The 24,409-nt window shown below is 44.1% G+C and overlaps 1 protein-coding gene across 2 annotated transcripts in view; it reads left to right on the plus strand.

Moving 5' to 3' along the window:
• The window catches only part of rerg (RAS-like, estrogen-regulated, growth inhibitor), a 35,626-nt gene extending 11,832 nt beyond the window's left edge, over window positions 1-23,794 (plus strand). For both annotated transcript variants that reach the window (XM_077006420.1, XM_077006419.1), the window contains 3 exons: window positions 11,600-11,656; window positions 16,611-16,684; window positions 23,359-23,794. In XM_077006420.1, the coding sequence (XP_076862535.1) occupies window positions 11,600-11,656; window positions 16,611-16,684; window positions 23,359-23,778 (551 nt within the window). In that variant the 3' untranslated portion in view covers window positions 23,779-23,794. The remainder of the gene's footprint in view (window positions 1-11,599; window positions 11,657-16,610; window positions 16,685-23,358) is intronic.
• The last annotated feature ends 615 nt before the right edge of the window (window positions 23,795-24,409 follow it).

Raw genomic sequence — 24,409 nt, forward strand, 5'->3', positions numbered from 1 at the left:
CGACCTACCCCCGTACCTGTGGATAGACAGATGGAGCTCAGAAATGCTTCCTGTGCATATTTACTTATATAATTATTCATATATTTTTACTGATGCAGTTTTATTTGAACCATTTAGATCGCAAAACCTGGACTTGAAGTGACGTCTGCCTTTCTAGACAATGAATTTGTCATCTTGCTCGTTTAATTGCCTCTTTCGACTTTGAACAATGAAAAAGATGTAGATTTTTAATGTTCATGCTGTTAAGCAATATCTCTTCTCATTTTATACACTGGGGGTTATATGTCAGTCAGGGTTGAATTAGGGGCTTTATATCTTTTATCTTAGGAAGCACTCAGGTCTTCGGTATGTTCACTTCTAGATAAAATGCTTTGAGAAGTTCTCTCCCACACACTTGTACATTTGCTATGTAATTCAATATTTGGCACTGTAGGGCTACTGAATAACGACACTGGTGATGGTGTCTAAAAAAATTTAAATAATAAAAAAATATATTTAGCTTTTAAGCACAGTTCCTGACACAGGGGTTATGTTTTCAAAACAGTTGATTCAATCACCAGAACAAGTCCTTTACACAATGCTGAAGCATAAACAGGATGTATGTCTTTAAGGAATAAAGCAAAAGAATGTACCATAAACATGCATTGAAGTTCACATCTAGTGATCCTCAGAATATTATAAAACCTTATAAAAAGCTTATTAACCATAAAAACATATGCTACTTTACATGCTGTGTATAGCATCAAGCTGCCACATGTATCTAGGACAACTTACAATTATGACTAAAGCATCTGCAGATTATGGATGGGAATATTCAGGAAAATACCTGACTCATGCAACATAGTCATCAGACCCCATGACCCACAAGATAGCTACCTATACCATAAAGGAAACACCTTTATATTTACAGTGCGGCATACTTTCACTTTCCCTGAATAGAAATAAGACAAGACCTAGGAAAGCCTCTCTAGCCTCTTAGCACGGGCTAGGGTTACCAAGGTCATGGGCCCAATTCATATTGGAATACTTAGAAATATGTAAGTTGCTCTGACAAATAATAAAGATGACTCAGTAGACCACTCGTCTTTCTTCTGTTGTTCAAAGGCCCACATCTGTGCTCTTTAAACCAGAGGATGAACATTCATTGGTTGCCCTGCCATCAGCCCTGCTTTGGGAGGCTTATAACATAGAGCAGCTGATGATGTAGATATTCAATTGATAATCATAATCACCTTAAATAAGTTAAAATAAGTCGATCACTTAGTTTAGTTTGACTGAAGTTTCTGTATTTATTACCTTTATCAGTACTTACCTTATGTTGACAACACTGACAACTCATTGACAACAGTGATCTATTTATTAATTGCTCTCAAATCAACATTGTGTAATAGAATTATTAAATCCAGGTACACAAAGTATACTACATAAAGTCCTCAGTGGTGTCCCTAAGGACTGGATTAGGAGAAACCACTATAGAGAACTGAACACCGGAGATGATGACACCATTGGGCGACACTATTGGGATGACAATATTACCTGACACCATTGGGCTACACGTTAGAGTCTGTAAATTTACTGGAAAGCTATAACAAGGAACTAGGAGATAAGAACAGGACAGGAAACGTTAATCCAAAGAATTTATTTATTTCACTGTCATTACTAGATCACTTCACCTTTGTCTTTGAAAGCCAAAATGGATTTGTACACCCATCATGCATGGTTGAAAGGAAAGAATAAGGTGCTGTTGTTGCAAGCTCCGGCCCCTCCACTCTGTGTAACCTCTGTAAGCTCCTTTACAACTTTTGAAAAGTGTGAAACTGTAGCCGTTTTTGTGCAGTCTACTTTAGGTGCCAAGCAGGACCTCTTTTCAATGGTACTTGGGCTTTCGCCATTGTACCTGAGATACTACTTAGCTGCAGGCATAAACAGGGCAGAGCAACAGTAGAAGGGCAGTGCCTACAGGACTTTCCAGTAAAGAGACGAGCAGTGTACAAAGTGAGCTGTTAGAAGAACCACACCTGTGACTCACCGCCACTAAATTGGGCCGAGAGACCCTCTCAAAGGTTACCTGATTAGTAGGCGGTGCGTTACTCTTTCAGCAGTGCTTTGTCAATGTTATGGTTTGTGTTCAGTGCTGGTGATTAGCAGGGTTATATGTTCTGTACAGTTATGATAGTTCCAAGGCATACTGTGAAAAAAACAAGACTGAGAATGCTGTCAAGGTTGATTAGATTAGACAACAAAGACTGGCTATTTAGACTAACCCTGTTGCAGTGTTATGGTAATACTAGCGCTAAAGCGTGTGATGTGTGAATGGTATACTGCTTCTATATTACTAGCGAAACCAAAGACCAGCCTTAAAGATGGACAAGTAGTTTACTGACGTTCTTTGGATTCAGTTCAAAGCATCTTAAACTTGTATGACATTTTTAATTTCAGAAAAATCCAGTGTTTCCACATTTAATCTTTATGAGAAAATATTTTCATTTAGTTTCTCCAAACATTCAACAGTACTACAAAGACATTATAGAAAAAAGAGTTGATTAATTTCAAACAAACACAGTCATGACATAATGAGCTATGAGTAATAGTTGCGGTGCAGTGGATATCATTACTCATTTGCTGAAGTTTACTCATTAGATTTAGTTGTGACCCCCAATGACTCCTCTGAAATCATTATGAACAAAACTTCATAGCACATGCCCTAATTCAGTCATAGTGATGAACACAAACTTGGAAATGGAAACAGTGTGAAGTTACTGGCCAGTGGGTGTCCATGTGAAGATTGATCAAGGTCTTGACTTAAAAATCGACATTTATTTGAAATTAAATTGCAGTTTGAGAACCCATGTGATGTGTGTGTGTGTGTGTGTGTGTGTGTGTGTGTGTGTGTGTGTGTGTGTGTGTGTGTGTGTGTGTATGTGAAAGAGGAACATAACACTTGTTTATTTTAGGCACAAATTAAATCATGCATCCACAATTTAGGTATCACAATAGGTTAAATGAGGAAATTTTAACCAAGCAGTGAATGAACTCAGAGATAAAGGATGCACAGCTTTATGTACTATAAAAGTTTGTGAAAATTCCGATGCTAATATATTAATTATTGAATCCATTGCCCTATATGTCAGTGAAGCATGGAGTCTGTGTGGGGTTTGTAAGGGGAGAGATTAGGAGTCTGTGTGAAGTGAAGTGTGGGGTCTGTGTGAGGTCAGTGTTGGATCAAATGTGGGGTGAAGTGTGGTTTTATGTGTGGGCTTTGTGTGGGGTGAAGTATGTCTGTATGGGGTGTGTGAGGTGAAGTGTGGTGTCTGTGTGTGGTGAAGTGTGGGGTCTGGATTTACCACACATCTAAGGTAAAAAAAAAATGTAAAAAGAATTTATTGGGAATGTCAAACAAAATCACAAAGTAACTGGCTCTAAAAAGATAATGTACCTGACCATGGTAACTACCTGACCTGGTGACTGATAAAAAACTGAGAACCATGTTCAGGAGGTCCAGAGTCAGTAAGCACTGTCTGGCTAGAGAGACTGATATCGTCAGGCTCGATAGACCGACATCGTCTGGCTAGAGAGAACGACATCGTCTGGCTATAGAGACTGATATTGTCTGGCTAGAGACACTGACATTGTCTGGCTAGAGAGACTGACATCGTCTGGGTAGAGAGACTGATATTGTCTGGCTAGAGACACTGACATCGTCTGGCTAGAGAGACAGATATCGTCTGGCTAGAGAGACCAACATCGTCTGGCTAGAGAGACCAACATCGTCTGGCTAGAGAAACTGATATTGTCTGGCTAGAGAGACCAACATCGTCTGGCTAGAAAGACAGACATTGTCTGGCTAGAGAGAATGATATTGTCTGGCTAGAGAGACTGATATTGTCTGGCTAGAGAGACCAACATCGTCTGGCTAGAGAGACCAACATTGTCTGGCCAGAGAGACTGATATTGTCTGCCTAGAGACACTGACATCATCTGGCTAGAGAGACTGACATCGTCTGGCTAGAGACACTGACATCGTCTGGCTAGAGAGACTGATATCGTCTGGCTAGAGAGACCGACATCGTCTGGCTAGAGAGACTGACATCGTCTGGCTAGAGAGACCGACATCGTCTGGCTAGAGAGACCGATATTGTCTGGCTAGAAAGACAGACATTGTCTGGCTAGAGAGAATGATATTGTCTGGCTAGAGAGACTGATATTGTCTGGCTAGAGAGACCAACATCGTCTGGCTAGAGAGACCAACATTGTCTGGCCAGAGAGACTGATATTGTCTGCCTAGAGACACTGACATCGTCTGGCTAGAGAGACTGACATCGTCTGGCTAGAGACACTGACATCGTCTGGCTAGAGAGACTGATATCGTCTGGCTAGAGAGACCGACATCGTCTGGCTAGAGAGACTGACATCGTCTGGCTTGAGAGACCGACATCGTCTGGCTAGAGAGACCGATATTGTCTGGCTAGATACACCGACATTGGCTAGAGAGACTGACATCGTCTGGTTAGAGAGTCAGGCAGACACAAGAAATCTTGGCTGCCAAAAGAGCAAAGAGTTTGCCAACAGTGCTAAGAAACCAAACCTAAATAGAACTGCACTTTCTAAGAGAATTCTCAAAAAGCAAGAAGATTTGTGAAGAAGTCTTTCCAAAAAATTCTGCTAAATGTCTCAGATTGAAGAGCCTCTTTGATATTCAAAAATGACCAGACCTGCACAGGGAACTCAAGGAGTGCCACGCATTAGTGCTACAATATGTCCTCATCTGCCACCAGGGTGAGGACAATGAGTGACAACGTCTCTCTCTCACACACACACACACACACACACACACACACACACACACACACACACACACACACACACACACACACACACACACACTCACACACACACACACACACACACACACACACACTCACACACACACACACACACACACACACACACACGCACACACACACACACACACACACACACACACACACACACACTCACACACACACACACACACACTCACACACACACACACACACACACACACACACACACACACACACACACACACACACACACACACACACACACACACACACACACTGGAGAGAGAAAAAGCCCTGTCTAACCAACATTCTACTTTATTTACTTTTCCTCAATTTGTAAAGCATTACATAGTATTGTTACATAGTGTTGTATTATTGTTATATTGTATTATCACTGAGATAGAGAGAGAGAGAGAGAGAGAGAGAGAGAGAGAGAGATAAAGAGGGAGAGATGCAGGGTCATTTTGTTCTTAAGGAAGGAGAAAGCAGCAAGGCCAGAAGATTTCATTATTGTCCTGTGCTCATGTCTTGTGTGTATACATGAAAATAAATTTGATTTAAAACCAGGATTAGGATTAGATCATTTGCAGTGTTGCAAAGTCACTTAATCTGAACTGACATGTTCTATATCAGAGGTCACTAACAGGCGGACCGCGGTCCGGATCCGGACCCGAACGCAGTCCTGTCCGGACCCAATCTCATTCCTGATTAACTCTGCAAATTTCTATTTCCGTGGTCCGCAACCAACGGACCCAAATGCCATCCCATCCGGACCCAGAATAAATTGTTAAAAATGTTTTTTTATTTTGACGGGAAAATTTTAAACCAGAGCATTTATTTCAGGGCTATTGAAAAAACACTCTGTCATGGGTGTTACGTTCGCCCCCCCCCGGACCACAGGTCAGAGCTATCTGCCAAATTTGGCCCGCAGAAAAATGTAGTTGATTAGCCCTGTTCTATATATTACAGGACAGCACTTCCCTATCACAACTTGAAAAACCCAATCTAATGAAAGCAAAAAAGCCAAGAAACTGTAATAACTGTAAAGACCCATGATGATTTGATAGGATTCTTTCCAAATGTAGTTACTTCTAAACCAGCTCCTTTGTCCTAACCTTAATCCTCGACCTTTGCCCTAACCTTAACCTTCAACCTTCTCCTAGGAGAGGAGTTAGCTTTTTTTTACAAACATGCAATCATCGCATCCTGTTCTCTGTGTTGGGCCGGCCTCCTCCAACTACAGCCAATATTTTTGTTATTATCATTATTTAAATGGCTTCATCCTACCAATGCAGACGTGTTTATAGAAAAACTGATGGAGAGAACAGGATGGACGGAGATGTGCCCAAGAGTGCATCTGCTGGGGTGCGTGGGGTTCTGGGAAATCTCCTGCAGGACACTGAGCTCTGGACAGAAGCCTGTGACCTCTCTCTCGGGAGAGGAAGTGGCTTGAAACCATGCGAAAACAGTGACTCTGTTTATGTCCAACACCACTGGACAGTCGGCTCTGTGACGATGGCCGCTGTGCTGCCTCTTAGATCCGCGTGCCTCATGATTGCTCCATCGCTATGATCATAGAGAGGGCGTGAGGGTTTGTGCCTGGGTCCAGAGATAGTGCTGTGGTTAAAAAAAAGATCATGCAGTGTTTCTGCCAACGAAATGCTGTGTCCTGATACATAATGGGTTCAATAACCTTGTTGCACCAAATATCATTCTGCAGTTACAAAATGACCAGAAACACCCATCAGTACAGGATCTCACCCATGATGCAGTTTTGGTTGACCATCCTTTGGCCTTTTGTCATTGGTTTCCAGCCGGAGGACTGTTCGCTGGATATGTGTAATTTGTGGATCGCTCAGCCAAGCAGTAACATTAAGATGTGTACCAGCCCACAGCAACACTGCTGCACACGCTTAGGTTCAGCTGCACATTCAGAACCATGCCCCCATCACCACAGCGCTGTGCTGAAACTACACCCCCACCTTGGCAACATCTGACTTACCTCACCCCAGTGACACAAGGCTTTCACAACGCCCAGTAATGTCATGTTTGCTGTGGGTGTTCATTCCAAATGAATGGATTAAATATAAAAACATAACACAAATGTGGTCACAGTCCACGGTCCTTTCCTGTCCATAACACGAGGACTGGATGGTGTAGTGATCATCTGTAATAAGAAGTCCTGTGTGGGCTGGCACTAACCGATCACTCGACCTGTTCAGGGCACGAGGGTAAAGGGTGTGTCAGAAGGACGTCTTCAGCAAAAGCCAGACACTCCTGCATGCCCTCATTTCCTCTGGCAACTGAAGCTTTGGGAAATGTGTGAACCATCCCCTGGGACTGACTTCTGATATTTCCCTGCGATGGAGCTGCAACTCTCGCTGTAGTAGTTATGGTTTTACAATGAGGTGGAAGAGGGCTGTTAGGTTTTTCATTTTCGAGGCTACAGAACGTGCGTGTGAAATGGGCTTATTAGAAACACTGTGTCCATTTGATTAAAAAAAAAAAACAAAGTGTGCTAACACTCATGGTGAACATTAGACACGAGTGCCTTTATCTCAGAAGCAGATGGTTCTGTAAATGATTTTTTTACTGTGCAGTGAAGCAAATATGCTACGTACACACATATATACATACATACGTACATACTTTGTTATATGCATATTACGCATATGAATCTTGTCAGACCTACTTGTTGTATTCTTTGGTCAACCCTGTGATCAACCAGTTGATCTCAGTGTACCTAATTTGAGAGAGACAGATATACAGAGATGAATTTGAAAGACCCATATGGAAATGTATGCTTTTCAGAGCCTAAGGATCAAATATCATTTAAAGATCACTCATAATAAGTAGGAATGTTTTGAGGAGGGTACGGCTCGAGAAAAGAGACCACCTCCCCGTGGCTGCGTGTGCGTGGCTGCCTGGCCATGGCACAAACGCGTTCCTGATCTCGCGCATGCTCGTTCGTGTGCAAAACGATGGCCGACGCCAGCGTTTAGTGTAAGTTAAAATACCTCGTTTTTGTAGACAAACGAATCTTACATTCTAGTCTTGTATTGGCAGTGTATATGTTCATAAAGTTACTTTATGGAGAGGAAAACATTTAAGAATAGCCTGTTAAGTTATCTGCATTGTAAACTTCGCATGGGAACAATGAACAATGCTTGACAAATTGGGAATACCAATCAACTGTAAATTGAACAGTGTTTAAAGAGGGGAAGCCATGCGGCTTTTGCAAAAATAAAGTTCTAAATGGAAATATTTTGTTTGTGTGTTTTCATGTATTTCTACCTGAATTTTATCTGCAAAACATTAAGTTTAATGTGCATTGAAGTTTTCAAATCCTTTGCAAACATCCTTATAATGCCATGTAGGATGTTTCGTAAATACAAAGAGTGAAGGTATAACTAGTATATGTAGTTATTTATGTAGAAACGGTAAATTTGCATTTATTACTTTTATTTAGAAATTCCTATCACGCGAGACTATAACGGAACTTCACCAGCGCGGTGCAGCCAGGATGAGAGAGCCATGGTGAGAGAGTCTCCCAGTCTCGCGCCGTATACTATTGAATGTTTTACTGACAGGACGTGAATCACTGACGAGATTCACAGGCCTGACGAAATGAATAAAATCTGCTCAGACAGCTGCACGCCCTCCACGCTTGTGGCTGTGTGGGCTTCTAATTGTGCTGCTGTTGGTTGTTATCAGACTCGCGTCCTGCCTACGTAATTAGCCTAAGCCTAGAATCAAAAGAAGGAAAGAAAGGATGAGTGCAGTTGCCTCCCACAGTGTGTGTGCTGGCCCAAATGTTGGGTCTTTCACCCAATCTATTAAAAAAGGCCGTTAATTAGCACGCGGCCTTTGATGCGGTTCGGTTCGGGCTGAGCTCTGAGAGCGGGGTACTCTCCACATCTCACCACACCTCACCACATCTCACCGTGGTTGCCATTGCAGACAAGACGCCCAAGAAGAAGCCAGCAGACAAAAGCACCATATGCTTTTGGTTGCGTGCCTCGCAATGTGCGATTTGGTGCAAGCCAAACAGAGCTTGTTGCACCTTGTTGGCTAAGGAAGAATTAAATCTTTGGAAGAGACATGTGCTAAACAATTGACCTTCTCTACTCTGCCCCATCTCTACTACGCCCTTCTCTACTCCACCCCTTCTCAACTCCGCCCCTTCTCTACCCCGCCCCATCTCTACCTTGCCCCTTTTCTTCTCCGCTCCTTCTCTTCTCCGCCCCATCTCTACTCCGCCCCATCTCTACTCTGTCCCTCAGTGAATCTGTGCTTTATGACCAAGTTTTTTATTTTTGATCTTGTCCCTTGCCACATGAGAGGCTTTGGCTTGGAAAGTCCAGCAAGACTCTGTTGGACCTGAGCAATGGTGGTAAAGAGCTTCCTATGGTTTGTTAAAGATACTCACACCCAGGGGGTCTCGATTGTCTTGTTTCCTCTAAATAAAAAATTGCCTCTGGTTCATGAAATCAATCTTGTTTAGGGGCCTGCTGTCATGTTGACATTGTTTTGGCTTTTGTTGCAAGTTGGTCAGGTTAGCTTAACGCTTCATTCGCGGTTAACAGGAATAAGCAAATCAGCCTGGATCGATGAAAGGCCATCCCATCATTCAACTGGTGATGGTGGTTTTAGGAGCAGAATTGGCATCGGGCTGTGCTTGGCAGCGAGGGACAGAGGAAGACCGCACACGTGGCCTCACAGTGAACTGAGCCACTATCAGAAAGTGATTTAGACAAAGCATTAGTGTCTGGCTTGATTTATCCCTAACATAAAAAAAGAAAAACAATGGGAAACATGTTTGGAGCATGCTGGAAATAAGATACAGGACGTTTAAAGGCAGTAAACTGGTTCAAATGTGGTACAGACTTCCAGAATCTCAGAATGTTAATACTGTGCGTGTAACAGGTACTGCATCCTTGTCAACATTCCTTTACATTTCATTACATACTTCTGTATTTAGAGCTAGGTGGTTATGAAAAAACGACAAAGTCGGGTGGTCTTTTTAGCTTTCTGGCAGAGTAATTTTACCTGCAGCGACCACGAAGCATGGGGTGGGGCGGTAACAATGCCACCTCACACAGAGAAAGAGATAGCCCTCCAGACTCAAACAGGCCCACTGGAGCTTATTCAGAGTCAGTCAGGCACATGACAAACCCCTCGGAGAACACGGCCTGATGAATCGCCTGAGTGGAAGCTCGTACACCAAACCGGCCCCCCAACAAAGGAGCTCAGTGAGGGTACAGGGGCCAAGACGAGGAGAGGCGGGTTTTTGCATTCTGCAGTGGGTTCGCCTCATGGAACTCAGTTCAGAGAGAGAAAGAGAGAGAGAGACCGTGAGCAAGATATACAATGAACGGGAGAGAGAAAGAATTAGACAGAAGGAGAGAATTATTGGAATGAGCAAGGTAGAATGGGAGGGAGAGATATAGAATAGCTAAAGAGAGGCCGAAGACACTGAACTTGTGTGTGTCATTCCTCATCGTTCTGTTACAGCAGGAAGTTAATTGAGGAGTAAGAGGAAGTTGATTGATGAATGACTTCCAACCATGTAAGGACACAGGAGGCCTAAAATGTCCTGCCCACAGATTACAGCTGTGCATGTAATTACAGTGTGTGTCTACATGTGATGTGTTATGCCCACCAACACACCAGTGAAGACCACCGAAAATTAGTCTAAGAAAAAGACAATAAACAAACAAACAAATAATAAAAACAAACGGAACATCAGGCTCAGAGGATGGGCAGCCTTCTTCGTCTAGGAGCCATCCTGGTGTAGAACTGTGTAATGAACCACCAAGCAGGTGAAAAGGGTGGGGTCAAGCCCGAGGTGGGGGGGCGGAAGGGTGGGGAAGGCTAGCTGCCGGGTCCCCCCTGAGGGCGACGTGATCAGCGTCAAAAGAGGCGGAGAGCCCGGCAGACTCTACGACATGGGAGATGCCTGCCAGGCATGGGAGATGCCTGCCAGACTTCACCTTTAATGCGCTGCTGACTGTCAAGGCCTGCCTAGGGCAGCTATGACTGCACAGGCTTGACAGTACAGCTTCCAGTCACTGACAGACTACTGGTTGTTCATATACTATAAAAATGGCACCTTAAACATTGCCTTGTGGGTTTGGGCTACAACCACACAGCTCAGTGATAGAATGCAAATACTGAATTTGTATGTACTGAAGAAGTGCAATTATACTCCACCATAATATTTGACTGGACACAGCCTACCTGAATTAGTCAACAGTAATCCTATTGAAAATATCCGTACCCATATCACAGATCTAGTCTGTATCTCCTGAGAACAGAGTATACCAAAAAAAATAAAAATACCCCTTCACCACTGGGAAGGAAGTGTGGGACTGACACAGGCTCTGTCAGATCTATTTTTTACTCTGCTCAGTCTGACTCAGGCTTTGGGGAGAGCAGCTCTGCATTTTCTGGGAAGTCTAGCTTTACCTGCTGACAAGAGACATGGGATGTGGGATGAGTCTGCATTTCCAGGTTCTCTCTCCAACATGGAGACACCAGTGTCTTCATTTCCAGTTGCTATGATTGGTTGGGCTGGTAATGAACCAACACTAATCTAAAACAATGCGTATATCGTGCTGAAGGATTTCAAAATATGCTTCCTTCTCGCTGGTTCCCGTCAACTTCCAGGGCGGTCTCCTCAGTTTCTCATCATTGTTTTGCACTCTGGCTGATTACACGCAGCTATTGTGTAAATATCATCACATTTGTTTCTTTCTTTACCTCTCTGTCTTCAGCACTGGTGGTGAGGTTCCTGACCAAGCGCTTCATCTGGGAATACGACCCCACGCTCGGTAAGAACGCCATCTCCTCACAACATGCTGTTCCACTCTACGATCCCCTTCCCAGCCTTCAATCACAATGGGCATGCTGTCAACATGCAGCGTGCCTCATCCGTGCCCATGATTGTTTTATATCAAACCTTCATGGTGGACGGCCATAAAATACAGTAAAGAAATCATCTAGTCTGTGTCTACAGCCCAAAGTCTCTTCACAGAGGTTTATATCACAGACCGTGTCACCGCCGAATGTGCTGAACAAACAGACGGGATGAATGGTATGGCTCGGCGAAACAGAGACCGTCTGCTTCTCATGCCGCATGCTTGTAGCACTTGAACTGTACAGGATTTTGAAATCGGGCACCTGATGAGAGGAGACATTTGAGTGGCCATCAATAGCTGGCAGCCTGGCGAACTGCATGACTGAGGTTGGGCCTCCTTGCTGCCAAACGCAGCCTGCAGACAGTGTGCGCGTGTGTGTGTGTGTGTGTGTGTGTGTGTGACAGTCGCGTGTTTATGTGTGAATAGCTGTGTGTGTGTGTGTGTGTGTGTGTGTAAGCCTGATTGTGTTCTTATGTTTACACCTTCCAATCATTTGTGTGTCTGAGTGTGTGTGATAGAATGGCCTTGATTGAGATTCATGTGTTTATATGTGTGTATACCTGCATGTGTGTGCTTGAGTGCTTATGTTTAAAGCTTTTGTGTGTGAGTGTGTGTGCATGTGTGAGTGTGATAGAGCGTGCTTGACAGAGTCATGCGTTTTTGTGTGTATACCTTCTCAGTGTGTGCTTTCATATGTGTCTGTGCCTGATTGTGTGCTTGTTTATATGTGTATGCATACGTGTGTGTGTGTGTGTGTGTGTGTGTGTATGCATGTGTGTGCGTGAGCAGATTCCGTGCCTCCACTGAAAAGAGTGGACCATGTGCAGGAGGTAGATAGGAGGCTTTGTTTATACCAGATCAAGGCGTGTCCTTCCATGGAATACCTGCAATAGGAATTCACCACCGGCGTGTGAGTGCCGTCCTGCTGCTGCCCTTCTCCACGGTGACGGTGCTCACGCTCCCCTCGGTATCCAGCCAGCTCCATCACTGCAGACAGCCCACATCCTACCATCCCCTGCCTAACTGCCCATGCATCGCGCTCAGTTTAGCTGCCACGTGCTTCAGGTGCTACTCAGATCTTCAGCATTTGGGATGACATCCCATTCCAGTCTTCCCTCCTGTCTTCCCCTATATTATTCCCTATCTTCCCACCCATCTTCCCTCATCTTCCTCCCTGTCTTCCTCCTTTTTGCCACAGCCTGCATGAGTCTGTTGTAGCTGCTGCAAGCCCAACTCCACTCTGTCAGAATGGTGCAGCAAAGACTAAAGGACGTCACTCCCACTCTATACAGAGTAAACCATTATCAGGAAGTTCTCATCCATGCTAATGCTCCCAGGGGGATGTTCATTGGTGTTACTTGCTTTATGTCCTTCAGACACATGCTCAGTTTTGCCCATTCAAGCATAATGTCAGGTAATGGTGTCAGATTTACTCAAAGGTACTGTTAATGTTAGTCACTCTTGTGTTGGCTTCATCAGTACCCAGTACATATATGTTGTTTTAGCTGTAAGTACAAACCCTAACATAGCTAGGATTTCTAATAGTGCCACATTTCTCTTTTGTGAGGGCTTCTTGTTGGGGACATTAATTGTGGTTGGACTGAATGAAGTCCTCTCATGTTGCATGAAGGTATGGTAAATTTGATTGATCTGATGTTGCGGTGTTAGGTTGTACACAGCAGGGTGGAGGGCCTGGTGCAATGCTCTGGGGCCCTCACTCCTCTGACGATAACAGGAGAAGAAAATGGCAAGCTTTTGGAGAATCATGCGTGTGTGTTCATCAGAATGCTGTATGCTGATGACACCTGTGTGGAGTGGGTGGTGTGAGACAGGTGAGCGGGTGGAGTGAGACAGGGGAACGGGTGGTGTGTGTACTTCTCATGCCTGAGGGCTGCACTACCTGAAAGCTGCGAAACACTCCACCGTGAGTGGTGGTGTCTTTCATGGTTGTGACTGTGGCCGAATTAATAGCCCACAGCACATTAGGCAAAAAAAGCACAGCAGGCCCTGACTGGCTTTTCAGTGTTGTTCTCAGATGAGTCATCTGGAATTTTGTTGACGGTGAAAGAGATGTGACCAAATTCAGTAAGATTAGCAGAGACATGGCACAATCGCAGTCATATTAAATGACACAAAGAGTTGTCAGATGAAGTTTGCGCTGGTGCCCTTTTATGGTGCTGGGTTGTGTTGTGTCGTGTGTGTGTGTGTGTGTGTGTGTGTGTGTGTGTGTGTGTGTGTGTGTGTGTGTGTGGATGCGTGCGTGCAAATATAAACTCATGTATGAGAAGTGAAAGCAGTGAAATACTTGTGGACACATTATTTGTGCATTCATGTAAAACACCTTCATCTAAACAGTCAACCACATAGATATAAAACACCAAAACAACTTCACATAAATAGTCGATGTACATTTGGTTATAATAATTGATGTATGATGTATGCATATATACATAATTGCACTTTTGTTCCCGGTAAGCAATTGGAAGGCAGGTGTTTAATAGGAATACAACATGCTTGTTATTATAATGTGAAGAATCATTATGTCAGCATCGAATGCAGATTTTACAGCCTTTTTAAAGGTCAAACACCTTGTGTAATGGTATACCATTAACCAGTGTCCAATTAACTAGTGTTTAACTAGTGCCACTTTATTAGGTACACCTGTCCAACTGCTCAGTGTAGTTGCAGCAAATTCAGTGACAAACTTGGTCAGGCTCTGTTTGCACTATTTTCACACTGTATTGACAGAGAAGAACTTTTTGTTTTGCAAATAATATTGTTTGCGCTTGAAAAAATGAGAAATATTAAATTTTATTTATTTTATTTTAACTTTTCAATTTGTAGAGAAAGAAGTTTATTAAAAGTTCATGCTTACATCATGCAAGTTAAGAGTTATAAACATTTCAAAATGCATGTGTAACTCAGTTAAATAAAAGTCTGTTGTCTAGTCATATAATTTGTCATTTTAGTGTTCTTAAAATCTCGTCTCGTCTCGTTCTCGTGAACCCAAATATCGTTTCTCGTCTTGTCTCGTGAGCTGAGTGTATCGTCACACCCCTATTAAACACACCAAACATCCCTACACCTTACTTTCACAAGCGTGCTGTGTACATGTTAAATATGTGTTTTCCTGTTACAATTAAATGACTTCCTGGCTCACTGAAAACTGTTTACACACTCACACGCCTACATACATACAAACATAGTTAAGTGCTATATTTATGAAAACTCAAGTGCACCTTATGCAAGTTTAAGTTATTGTACACAAATGCAATTAATGTGTATTTGCACAGGTGCATTTGCTTGTGTAAATGTAAATAGAATGTGCATAAATGCATTTCATATGTATGTCGTGTTTTGTGTGTGTGTGTTTTATTTGTATGCACAAGAAGTATGTGTGTGTGTACAACTGTTTAACTGATTTTATCTGATTTATTATTTCACCCTAAATAATACTCTCAAGTGTACATTTTAAGACATTTTGCGCATCCATTAAAAAGATCTGTGGGCGGGGTCAGCAGTTGGAGCTCAATGAAATGGTTATGGAGTGGCGGTGTTCACTAAGATCATACAGAGGGGAAAAGTAGGCCCCGTCCACATGATCACCACGGAGATTTTTAAAATCAGAGGTTTTTGTCTCCGTTGTAAAAAATATCTCCGTCCACACGATCAGCGTTTTCAAAAATATCTACGTCCACACGACGCCGGAGATTTTTAAAAACTGAGGTTTTTGTCTCCGTTTTCAAAAATATCTACGTCCACACGGCTGCGTATCAGCTGCGTATCCATGCTGAACAAGCTGAGCGAATGTAAACAAAAAAAGACATGCGCAGACTCACTATGTGACGTCAGCGTTTTCCTAAACATGTGTTTTCCCCATCCACACGAATACGCCGAGACCGGAGTTTTCAACTCCAGCTTCCACCTTGGAAGGCGTTTTCAAAAACCTCCGTTTTCGGTGACCAAAAACGCCGTTTTCTTGTGGACGGAAGGCTGAAACGGAGACAAAAACCTCCGTTTTTAAAAATCTCCGGCGTCGTGTGGATGGGGCCTTAGTTGTGAATCAAGCGAGCTGGTTTCAAAGAAAAACACCACTGCTACAGATTGGCGACATTTTGGATTTGTTTCAAATAAAAGTGAGAGCCAATTACCATAGTATTAAAACACGTCCACACCACTGTTATCATCATCACGTGTACTATGTGCAACGTACGTACACAACTTCTGTATCATTTAACCACCAATTGCCAGTCAGTTAGAATTCCAAACATCACAATTGGTTCACAAATGTAAGCAAATTATTAATAGCTGAACACTTATCTATTCTAAACATCCTGCGATTCCATCCTTTCCGTTTGTAAAATCTCACAGCAGTGCTGGCTAAGAGCTAGCTAATTAGCTAACATGAGCTAAAAGCTCATGAGACACCAACCACGCAGAACTAATGCATGAGGACCAGCGAGAATACCCTTAGACCATTGGAGCACGCCCCCACCATTCTAATTCGAAATATGATTGGTTGATTAAACTGCCAATCCATAAAAGCTCTCAATGTAAAAGGCAAGGGTATGCGACAGATAATCAGAAGGTCCTAGGGCAGGTCCTTCCTCTGTTTTACCTAGAAATAACGGTGTGAAATATTCTGATTTTGAAGGCCCTGCCGGTTTGCCACTGCTATAGTGTTAAATCACCACATAATACCATTATATTACCTGTTTTTTTGCCGCATTTCTTCCTCCACTTTTCTCCTTTTTTACCCTGGGCACCTTCCTAATGGAAGGGCCGGCCATGCACACACACACACACACACACACACACACACACAGCTGTAGTTCCTGTACTAATGTATTCTTTCTCTTTTCTAAAGAGTCCACATACCGACATCAAGCCAACATTGATGATGAGCTGGTCAGCATGGAGATACTGGACACAGCTGGGCAGGTGAATGCTCGTTACAGACAGCAGGATATATTCTGCATGTAGCTTGCAGCTTAGCATAGAAAGAGCACCACAGGGCAGATATATCGAAAGGTTACATTTAAGGTTAGCATTCATTAAGATTACATTTTCTTTAGTTTAGTTTAGTTTAGTTCGAGTTATATTTAGTTAATGCTATTGTAAGGCTCAGTATAGGTAGGTTATATTTAGTTTAAGGTTCAGTTTAATAAAGGTATGTTTAGTTTAAGTTTATATTAAATGTTTAATTTAGTAAAGGTCCTATTTAATTTAAGGTTTAATTAAGTTTATACTTATTTAATGTTATTCATTTAGTTATGGTTCTGTTCAGTTAAATTTATTTTAATGTCGTGCTACCTTTCCACAGAGTGTATACCCTCTCCACTGTATATACCTTCTCTGCAGCTCTACATTAGATTCTCACATACATCGTTCTGTCAGCTGTGAGGTGTAATCCACTGATTAATCCACTACTTAATCCAATGTACAGCCACCATGGCCCTTTAGCCTGTCTATATTTATGTTATAGGGTGTGAATAGAACATTGGAAAAATGTTGACCATATGCAAACATTGTATGAAAATAATACCATACACCGCGGCTAATACGTGTCAGTACGGCTAATAATAAGTGTCAGGTCAGCAATTCACTGGATGATTGATACACTGGGTTCTTGCCAGCTCCTCTTTAGGAACACCTGGGTTTTCCGTTGGTTTCTGCCACTGTGTGTATTCAGAATTAGCTGTTTGATGCTAATTTGCTTGGTTCTTTGCACAATTTCTCCTTGTTTCCAGTGGCCTCCTTCATGAATGACCCATTTTTAGAAATAGAGTTAAGGTCCTAATAGGCTGTGTATGCATATATCAATGCATTGTGCTTTATTTGCAAGTGTTTGCATAAACAGTACTTATAAGTACAATTACTGAATAAAGCCAACACCTGGTTTTGCCCCACTCACAAAGAACAGAGCTATAGAACTGTGGTACACATAGTCAACCAACCTACAGTACAATAATTGTACAATAATTGCCAGCAGTGGTAACTAACAACTTACAGTTGTCTCTACACATGTTTGCCAGTCTATTTGGTACCCCTATGTATACCTAATGTCTACATTTTTACTGTAAATATACTTGAATGTATTGTGCATGCAGAGACTTATAAACACAGCATATTATTTTTTTATGCAGTTGTACACAGGATCGTTGCAGCAAATTTTGGGCCCTGTACACTCTCAATGTCAGTGGGCCCCCATAAATGCCAGTAAACGAGGCACATGAGCAAAATGCGCCCCTCTCCCTACTCGGGCCCTGGGTAGTCAGGTCCACTTTTCCCCCACTACCACACCCATGGTTGTACACAAAAACATGTTTTCAGAACAGGACAGTCATAAAATAAGCCAATTAAGATATGGCACAGTTGTGCAGAGATGAACACAATTAATCATTCAAAAAAGCCTCTAAGTGCATAGAATTGACCAAAAATCCATAATTAGCCTAAAAGTAGCACTGTAGAGATGTAACAAATTATTCACTTTGTATAGTTACACAACGCTACTGAGCCCTCTATAGCTTCACGCTGCCTCTGGGATTTTAAGATGGCCAAGCAGTGCATTTGGAGTATGTGCCCCCAGACACCACAGACAACAGCGTTGGGGGACAGCAGGTTCCTGGCTGTTTCAGGACCTCATATCCGTATACACACTACGTCCAGAAGCTGGCAAGGGCGCTGGTTGCTGGGTTGGAGTTTGGGCCATTTGGGCCAGACGTGTTTCGCCGACTCACATCCCTCACTGACCTCGTCTGAATTCTGATCCAGCTACTGAATCTCATGCTGCTGAATCCCCCCAGCGGCCTGTCCGATCTGACATGCCAGTGTTAAAGTGGCCGCCGGCTTGTTTTTCCAGTATCTTATACTGTCAGAGGGGTTTTTCAAACAAAAATATAGACATTCCTAGGGGTGTATTCAACTAAGGATTTTCATAGTCGAATCTGATTCGTCAGCTTTTCCCTTTAGTCGACTAATAGTCGATTAATGGTTTGTTTTTATTTTTTTATTTAGAACACCTTAAACGGGATCCCGTTCTCATTCAGGACTTTTTTCCTCTTCAAAGTAAAAACCTAAAACACTCAGATAAATGAATAAACACGGTTGTTTGGCTTTATTCAGCTTTTATTTATTTACTTATTCATTTTTTTATGAAACGTTAGAGAACATTAACCGTCAGTGCGCATTGCGCATATCGAACTGTCAGACAGGGACTGTGCAAAATGTCAAAAACATTTTAAATAAAATATGCCTGCCTGAAAATATAAATAATTGCCACACAACAGCAAAAAAATACAAGGAAAGGTTAAAGTAACGGGGTTTAAAAGCAAACAACAGCAAAAAATGTTTATAGGCCTACTTGCCGAGATGCACCGCGACGAGACGAGACGACACGACTGAAACGACAAACGTTTTTTTTCGCCTTACGCCTTTTAAATGGTATGCCATGTTGGTTGTTGTCGTGCGAAATGAAAGACGTTGATGACATAACTTGCACTTTACTTTGTTTGATTCATCTTTTTTCAAAATACTTTTGAAGTTTTTAAGTAGGCAGTTTTTTAGCAGGTGCTGCGCGTATTCTGTAGCGTGTTCAGCTCCGCTCGTTTGGATTGTGCAACAGCAGGGTGTGATTTATTAATGTGTAGTAAGGAAGATGCCTATTGGCAATGCGCAAACATCATTTTTAAATATTTATTAATAGAAATTAGGATGATTTTATTTGACAAAAGGCTATATATAATGAAAACAAAGACATTTCATGTAACAACTAATGCTTAGCTGCATCCTTGGGCACCCCCATGCAGTTAGAATGGTACATTCGACTATGACGTTCATAGTCGACTAGGGGGTATAGTCGACTATAGTCGAATCAGCGACTATTGCAGGTCACCCCTAGACATTCCTAATGTGAACTGTTTCTTTCTGTGGTCCCTGTTTTTGTCATGAGCAATATGACACGAGATGGTCTCTAATGTCCAGATACACTCAAACCTCCTGCTATCCACAGCCCAGAATGCACCCTCAGTTGAAAGGATTCCAAAACACCCTTAGTGTAGCACGATGAGTCTCGAATGCGAGATCCACCATGATGTGTTTGTTTGTCAGACGAACCCAAGTGCCAGCCTGCGTGTGAAATGACATATTAACTTTCCATACCAATGAGTACAGGAATAGGGCAGGAAACGATAAGCAGGTGTGCACACAACACGAGACCACAAACGAGAAAACCAAACACCCATTGCAGGATGAGGCTTTGAGCAAGGCTTTGCAGGCCTGCTGCCAAGTCGACCTGCATCGACGAACCAGGGCCGTAGCACTGGATACGGCCACCACTGTCTCTTGCTTGGCAAACATGTGCGGAGCGTAACCGTACAGACACTCGAAGGGCAACATGCCCAACGACGAGTGCCTGAGGGTGTTGTGAGCATACTCAGCCCACATCAGCTGGTCAGACCAGGTAGCAGGATTAGAGGAGGCGAGGCACCGGAGCGTGCAACTGCTTAGTCTGACTGTTGCTCTGGGGGTGAAAGCCGGATGAGAGGCTAGCCTTGGCACCCAGGAGCTTGAGAAAGGACCCTCAGAAATGACTTGTATATTGGGGCCCACGGTCAGACACCTCATTCACGGGGAAGCTGTGGAGACGTACCACCTGCTGCAGGAAGATAGCGGCAGTTGCCCAAGCAGAGGGGAGTTTAGGTAAGGCTATAAGTTTGCTGGACTTAGAAAATCGGTAAACAACTACCAAAATCACCTTATTGCCTCGGGAAGCGGGGCTACCCGGTAACAAAATCCATGGAGATGTGAGACCAAGGACGAGATAGGATAGGAAGCGGATGGAGTACACCCAGGGGCTTAGAATGTGAGGTCTTACCTCAGGCGCATACCTCGCAAGCAGCCACAAAGGTGCCCACGGCTTGGTCCATACCGGACCACCAAAAGCGATGACAAACGACCTCAAGGGTGCACCAGGGAGGGTGGCGAAAGGTGAGGCATGAGCCCTACTCCATGACCTTCCCCCGCACCCAAGCAGGGACATAGAGCCTACTAGCAGAAAACCCTCCTGGGTTGGTCTCTCGTGCTTGAGCCTTTCTTTCTGCAGTTTTGACATCCCATTGGATGGGTGCCACAATTTTAATGAGGGCAATGATAGTTTCTGGTTTAGGGAGATCACAGGTGGGCTCCCATAGACGAGAGAGGGCATTGGGCTATATATTTTTTGACCCAGATGTGTATGACAAGGTGAAATTGAACCTCTCAAAAAAGAAGGACCACCTGGCTTGCCGAGGGTTAAGTCTTTTGGCCTGCTGGAGGTATATCAATTTGCTGTAGTCAGTCCACACCACAAAAGGGTGTTTGGCACCCTCCAGCCAATGCCTCCACTCCTCCAGAGACAGTTTGACCACCAAGAGTTCCTTCTTACCCACGTCATAATTCTGCTCGGCAAGAGTGAGGTGGTGTGAGTAGAATGTCAACTTCCACGGGAGCGGAAACAAAACAGCTCTTAAGGTTGGCCTGGCCTGGGCCTGAGGAGTCCAGATGAATCCTCCAAGGGTCTTGCTAGTAAGTGCGGATAGGGGGGCAGCCAACGCACCACAACCCTTGATGAATCTGAGATAAAAAGTTGGCGAACACAAAAAAGCACTGTACTTGGTGGACGGACATGGGAATGGGACAGGATGCCACGGACCGAGTTTTGGCTGAATCCATGGCCAATTTGTCTCTGGAGATATGGAACCCCAGGAAAGAGACTTTTCCAGTTTAACGTAGAAGTGGTTCTCCAGCAACAACTGGGGAACCCTCTCAACAGGCGCAATGTGCTCCTGAAGGGACTGGCTATAAATAAGTATATCGTCCAGGTAGACAAAGACATAGCGGTCTTGAGCTTCCATCAACAATTTGTTTATATAATGCATAAAAAAGTGGGAGTGTTCATAAGCCCAAATGGCATCACTAGATACTCATAGTGACCTGAGGGTGTAATGAAGGCTTTCTTCCATTCAAACTCCTCATGTACCCTTATTAAATTATAAGTGCTGCATAAGTCAAATTTAGTAAATATAGTGGCCTGTTGCAGAGATTTGAAAGTTGAGGGCATTAGTGGTCCTTTTCCGTGATCTTGTTAAGCCCATGGTAGTTAACACATGGCCTCAACCCCCAATCTTTTTTCCCCACAAGAAAGAGTCCCACTTCAGCGGGAAAGGTGTATGGCTTGATGTGACCTTCGGCCAAAGACTCCTGAATGTAGGTGTCCATGGCCTTCCATTTGGGTGGAGCGAGGGAGAATAATCTATCCCTGGGAGGGCATGTCCCAGGTAGCAGGTCTATAGCAATGTCGTAGGGCCTATGAGGGGGAAGGAACCTTGCCTTTTGCTTGCTAAAGACCTCCTGTAATCTGTGATATTCGGTGGGAACTATTTTAGGATCAGTAGTTTCTGGAGGGCCCCTCGATGATCTAGGAGGACCTGCTGCAAGGCAGGACTTATGACAGACTGCACCCCACTGCTTAACCGACAGATTAAGCCAGTCTATATCCGGGTTGTGACGTTACAGCCAATAGAGCCAGAGTATCAAGCTGGTTTTTGGGGCACTGATAACGTAAAGGATGATGCGCTCCCAATGTCCCCCTATCCTCATCTCTAGAGGAGCGGTCTGACTGGAAATGTTGCCTGACTGAAGCGTTCGCCCGTCAATTGCAGCAACAGTAAGGTGTATCTCAAAACATACGAGCGGGATAGAAAGCAACTAGGGAGGTGTCAATAAAGCTGCCCGCTGCCCCTGAGTCAACCAGCACGAGTAACTTCTTCTCTTTGCCTCCCTGCCATAACAATGTGACATGGACAGTGAGGCCCTCTAAGTGAGGAGAACTGGTCAGACCCAATAGTGTCTCCCCTAGGGCAGGAAATGATAAGCGGCAGTGCAGACAACACGAGACCACAAACGAGAAAACCAAACACGGAGAGACTCAACGTGAGCAGAAAAATGGAGGATAACAGAAATACGTGAAAGATCCAACATGATATGCAAAACAGTGGAGAACGAACTAAGGATGCTAGGGGAAGTAGCTGGCTCTCTGTCTAGAGAAATACGCAACGTATAATAAACCCAAAATAAATCAAACAAACGAACAGAAACCACCAGGGAAAATAACTGGCTCTCTCTTACACAAGGTAAGTAACAAAACTGTCTTTCCCAAACGAGACAAAAACAGAGATTGAATGGGAAAGCTTGAGAGAGGTCAGTGAGAGTGGCGCAGGAGTAAGTACTCAAATCAACTGGGATAGAGAGAAATCTCCACCAGAGACAAAAACTTGGTGATAAAACACCAAATGCAACTCTGTACCACAAGGGCTGACTGCACATAGTAACCACTACCAACAACTCAGCAGTGATGGACTACAACTGTGCTTCCTAAATAGGGAGAAAGGCAGCTGCAGCCCATCACGGCTGATTGCGCTGACAAGACGTGACTCACCAACTTCCCCTGGTAGCGACAGGGGAAGCCGTCCTGGAGTCAGACCTGACACAGTACATATTTAGAAGATATTAGACACAATCACACACATCCACACACACACAGCCCACTCTCACACTCTGTCCCTCCCCCGACGCAGGAGGACCAGTTGCAGAGGGAGGGCCACATGCGCTGGGGTGACGGCTTTGTCCTTGTCTACGACATCACGGATCGCGGCAGCTTCGAGGACATGGCACCGCTGCGTGGGATGCTGGAGGAGGTGCGGCGGCCCAAATTAGCGCCACTTGTGTTGGTGGGCAACAAGGCCGACCTGGAGCATGCACGGCAGGTGGCCACGGAGGAGGGCGAGCGCCTGGCTGCTGACATGGCCTGCGCCTTCTACGAGTGCTCAGCCTGTGCTGAGCAGGCGGGCACGGGCGGGGGTGTGGCCGAGGCCTTCCACGAGCTGTGCCGCGAGGTGCGGAGGCGCCGGGCCGTTCAGGGCAAGGCCCGCCGCCGGAGCTCCACCACCCACGTCAAGCAGGCCATCAACAAGATGCTGACCAAGATAAGCAGCTAGAGCCTCCACCCACTGAGAAGGGAAGGGGCAGGGGAGGGAAGGCGGTTGAGGGGCGGGGGAAGGGGTGAGGGTGGGGGGGCATGGAGCCGTGACTGGTGTGAGGGTCCCAGACTGGGAACTGATTCTGGGCTCGAACTATTTCAGGCTGAAACTCAGAACCACGCCAGGGAGTTTAGGGAAATGATTGCCAAGCCTTTTCTAGGCAGGTAGAAGATACCATCACCATCTTTCCCAGCTGGGAACGTTTTCCTGATAACAGGAAGAGTACAGGGAAAGCGCTCATCTTAAATACGTGATCTGCTACACAGTGTGCTGTGTGTAAACCATAGTCCATTGTAAAGTAAAAAAAAAGAGATGACAGGCAGGGTTTCTGTATTATTTTTCATGCCATAGCGTGTTTTGTAGAACAGCATTTTCCTACACTATGATGCCTCTCCATGTGTATTTCTCTGAGATGTATGGAAGGATTCACTGAAACATCAGCAGAGATATATTGGATCTCTACACAGATCTCTACAGGCTGCCCTTTTTACTCACTGTTTGGTGCATGTTGATCTAACCAAAATCCTCTCTGGGCTGGGATCAAATTAACCATCATGCACCTTCATAATATTGTCAAAAATGATATTTT

Source organism: Brachyhypopomus gauderio, chromosome 5 (genome assembly GCF_052324685.1).
Source record: "Brachyhypopomus gauderio isolate BG-103 chromosome 5, BGAUD_0.2, whole genome shotgun sequence".
NCBI lineage: Eukaryota > Metazoa > Chordata > Actinopteri > Gymnotiformes > Hypopomidae > Brachyhypopomus > Brachyhypopomus gauderio.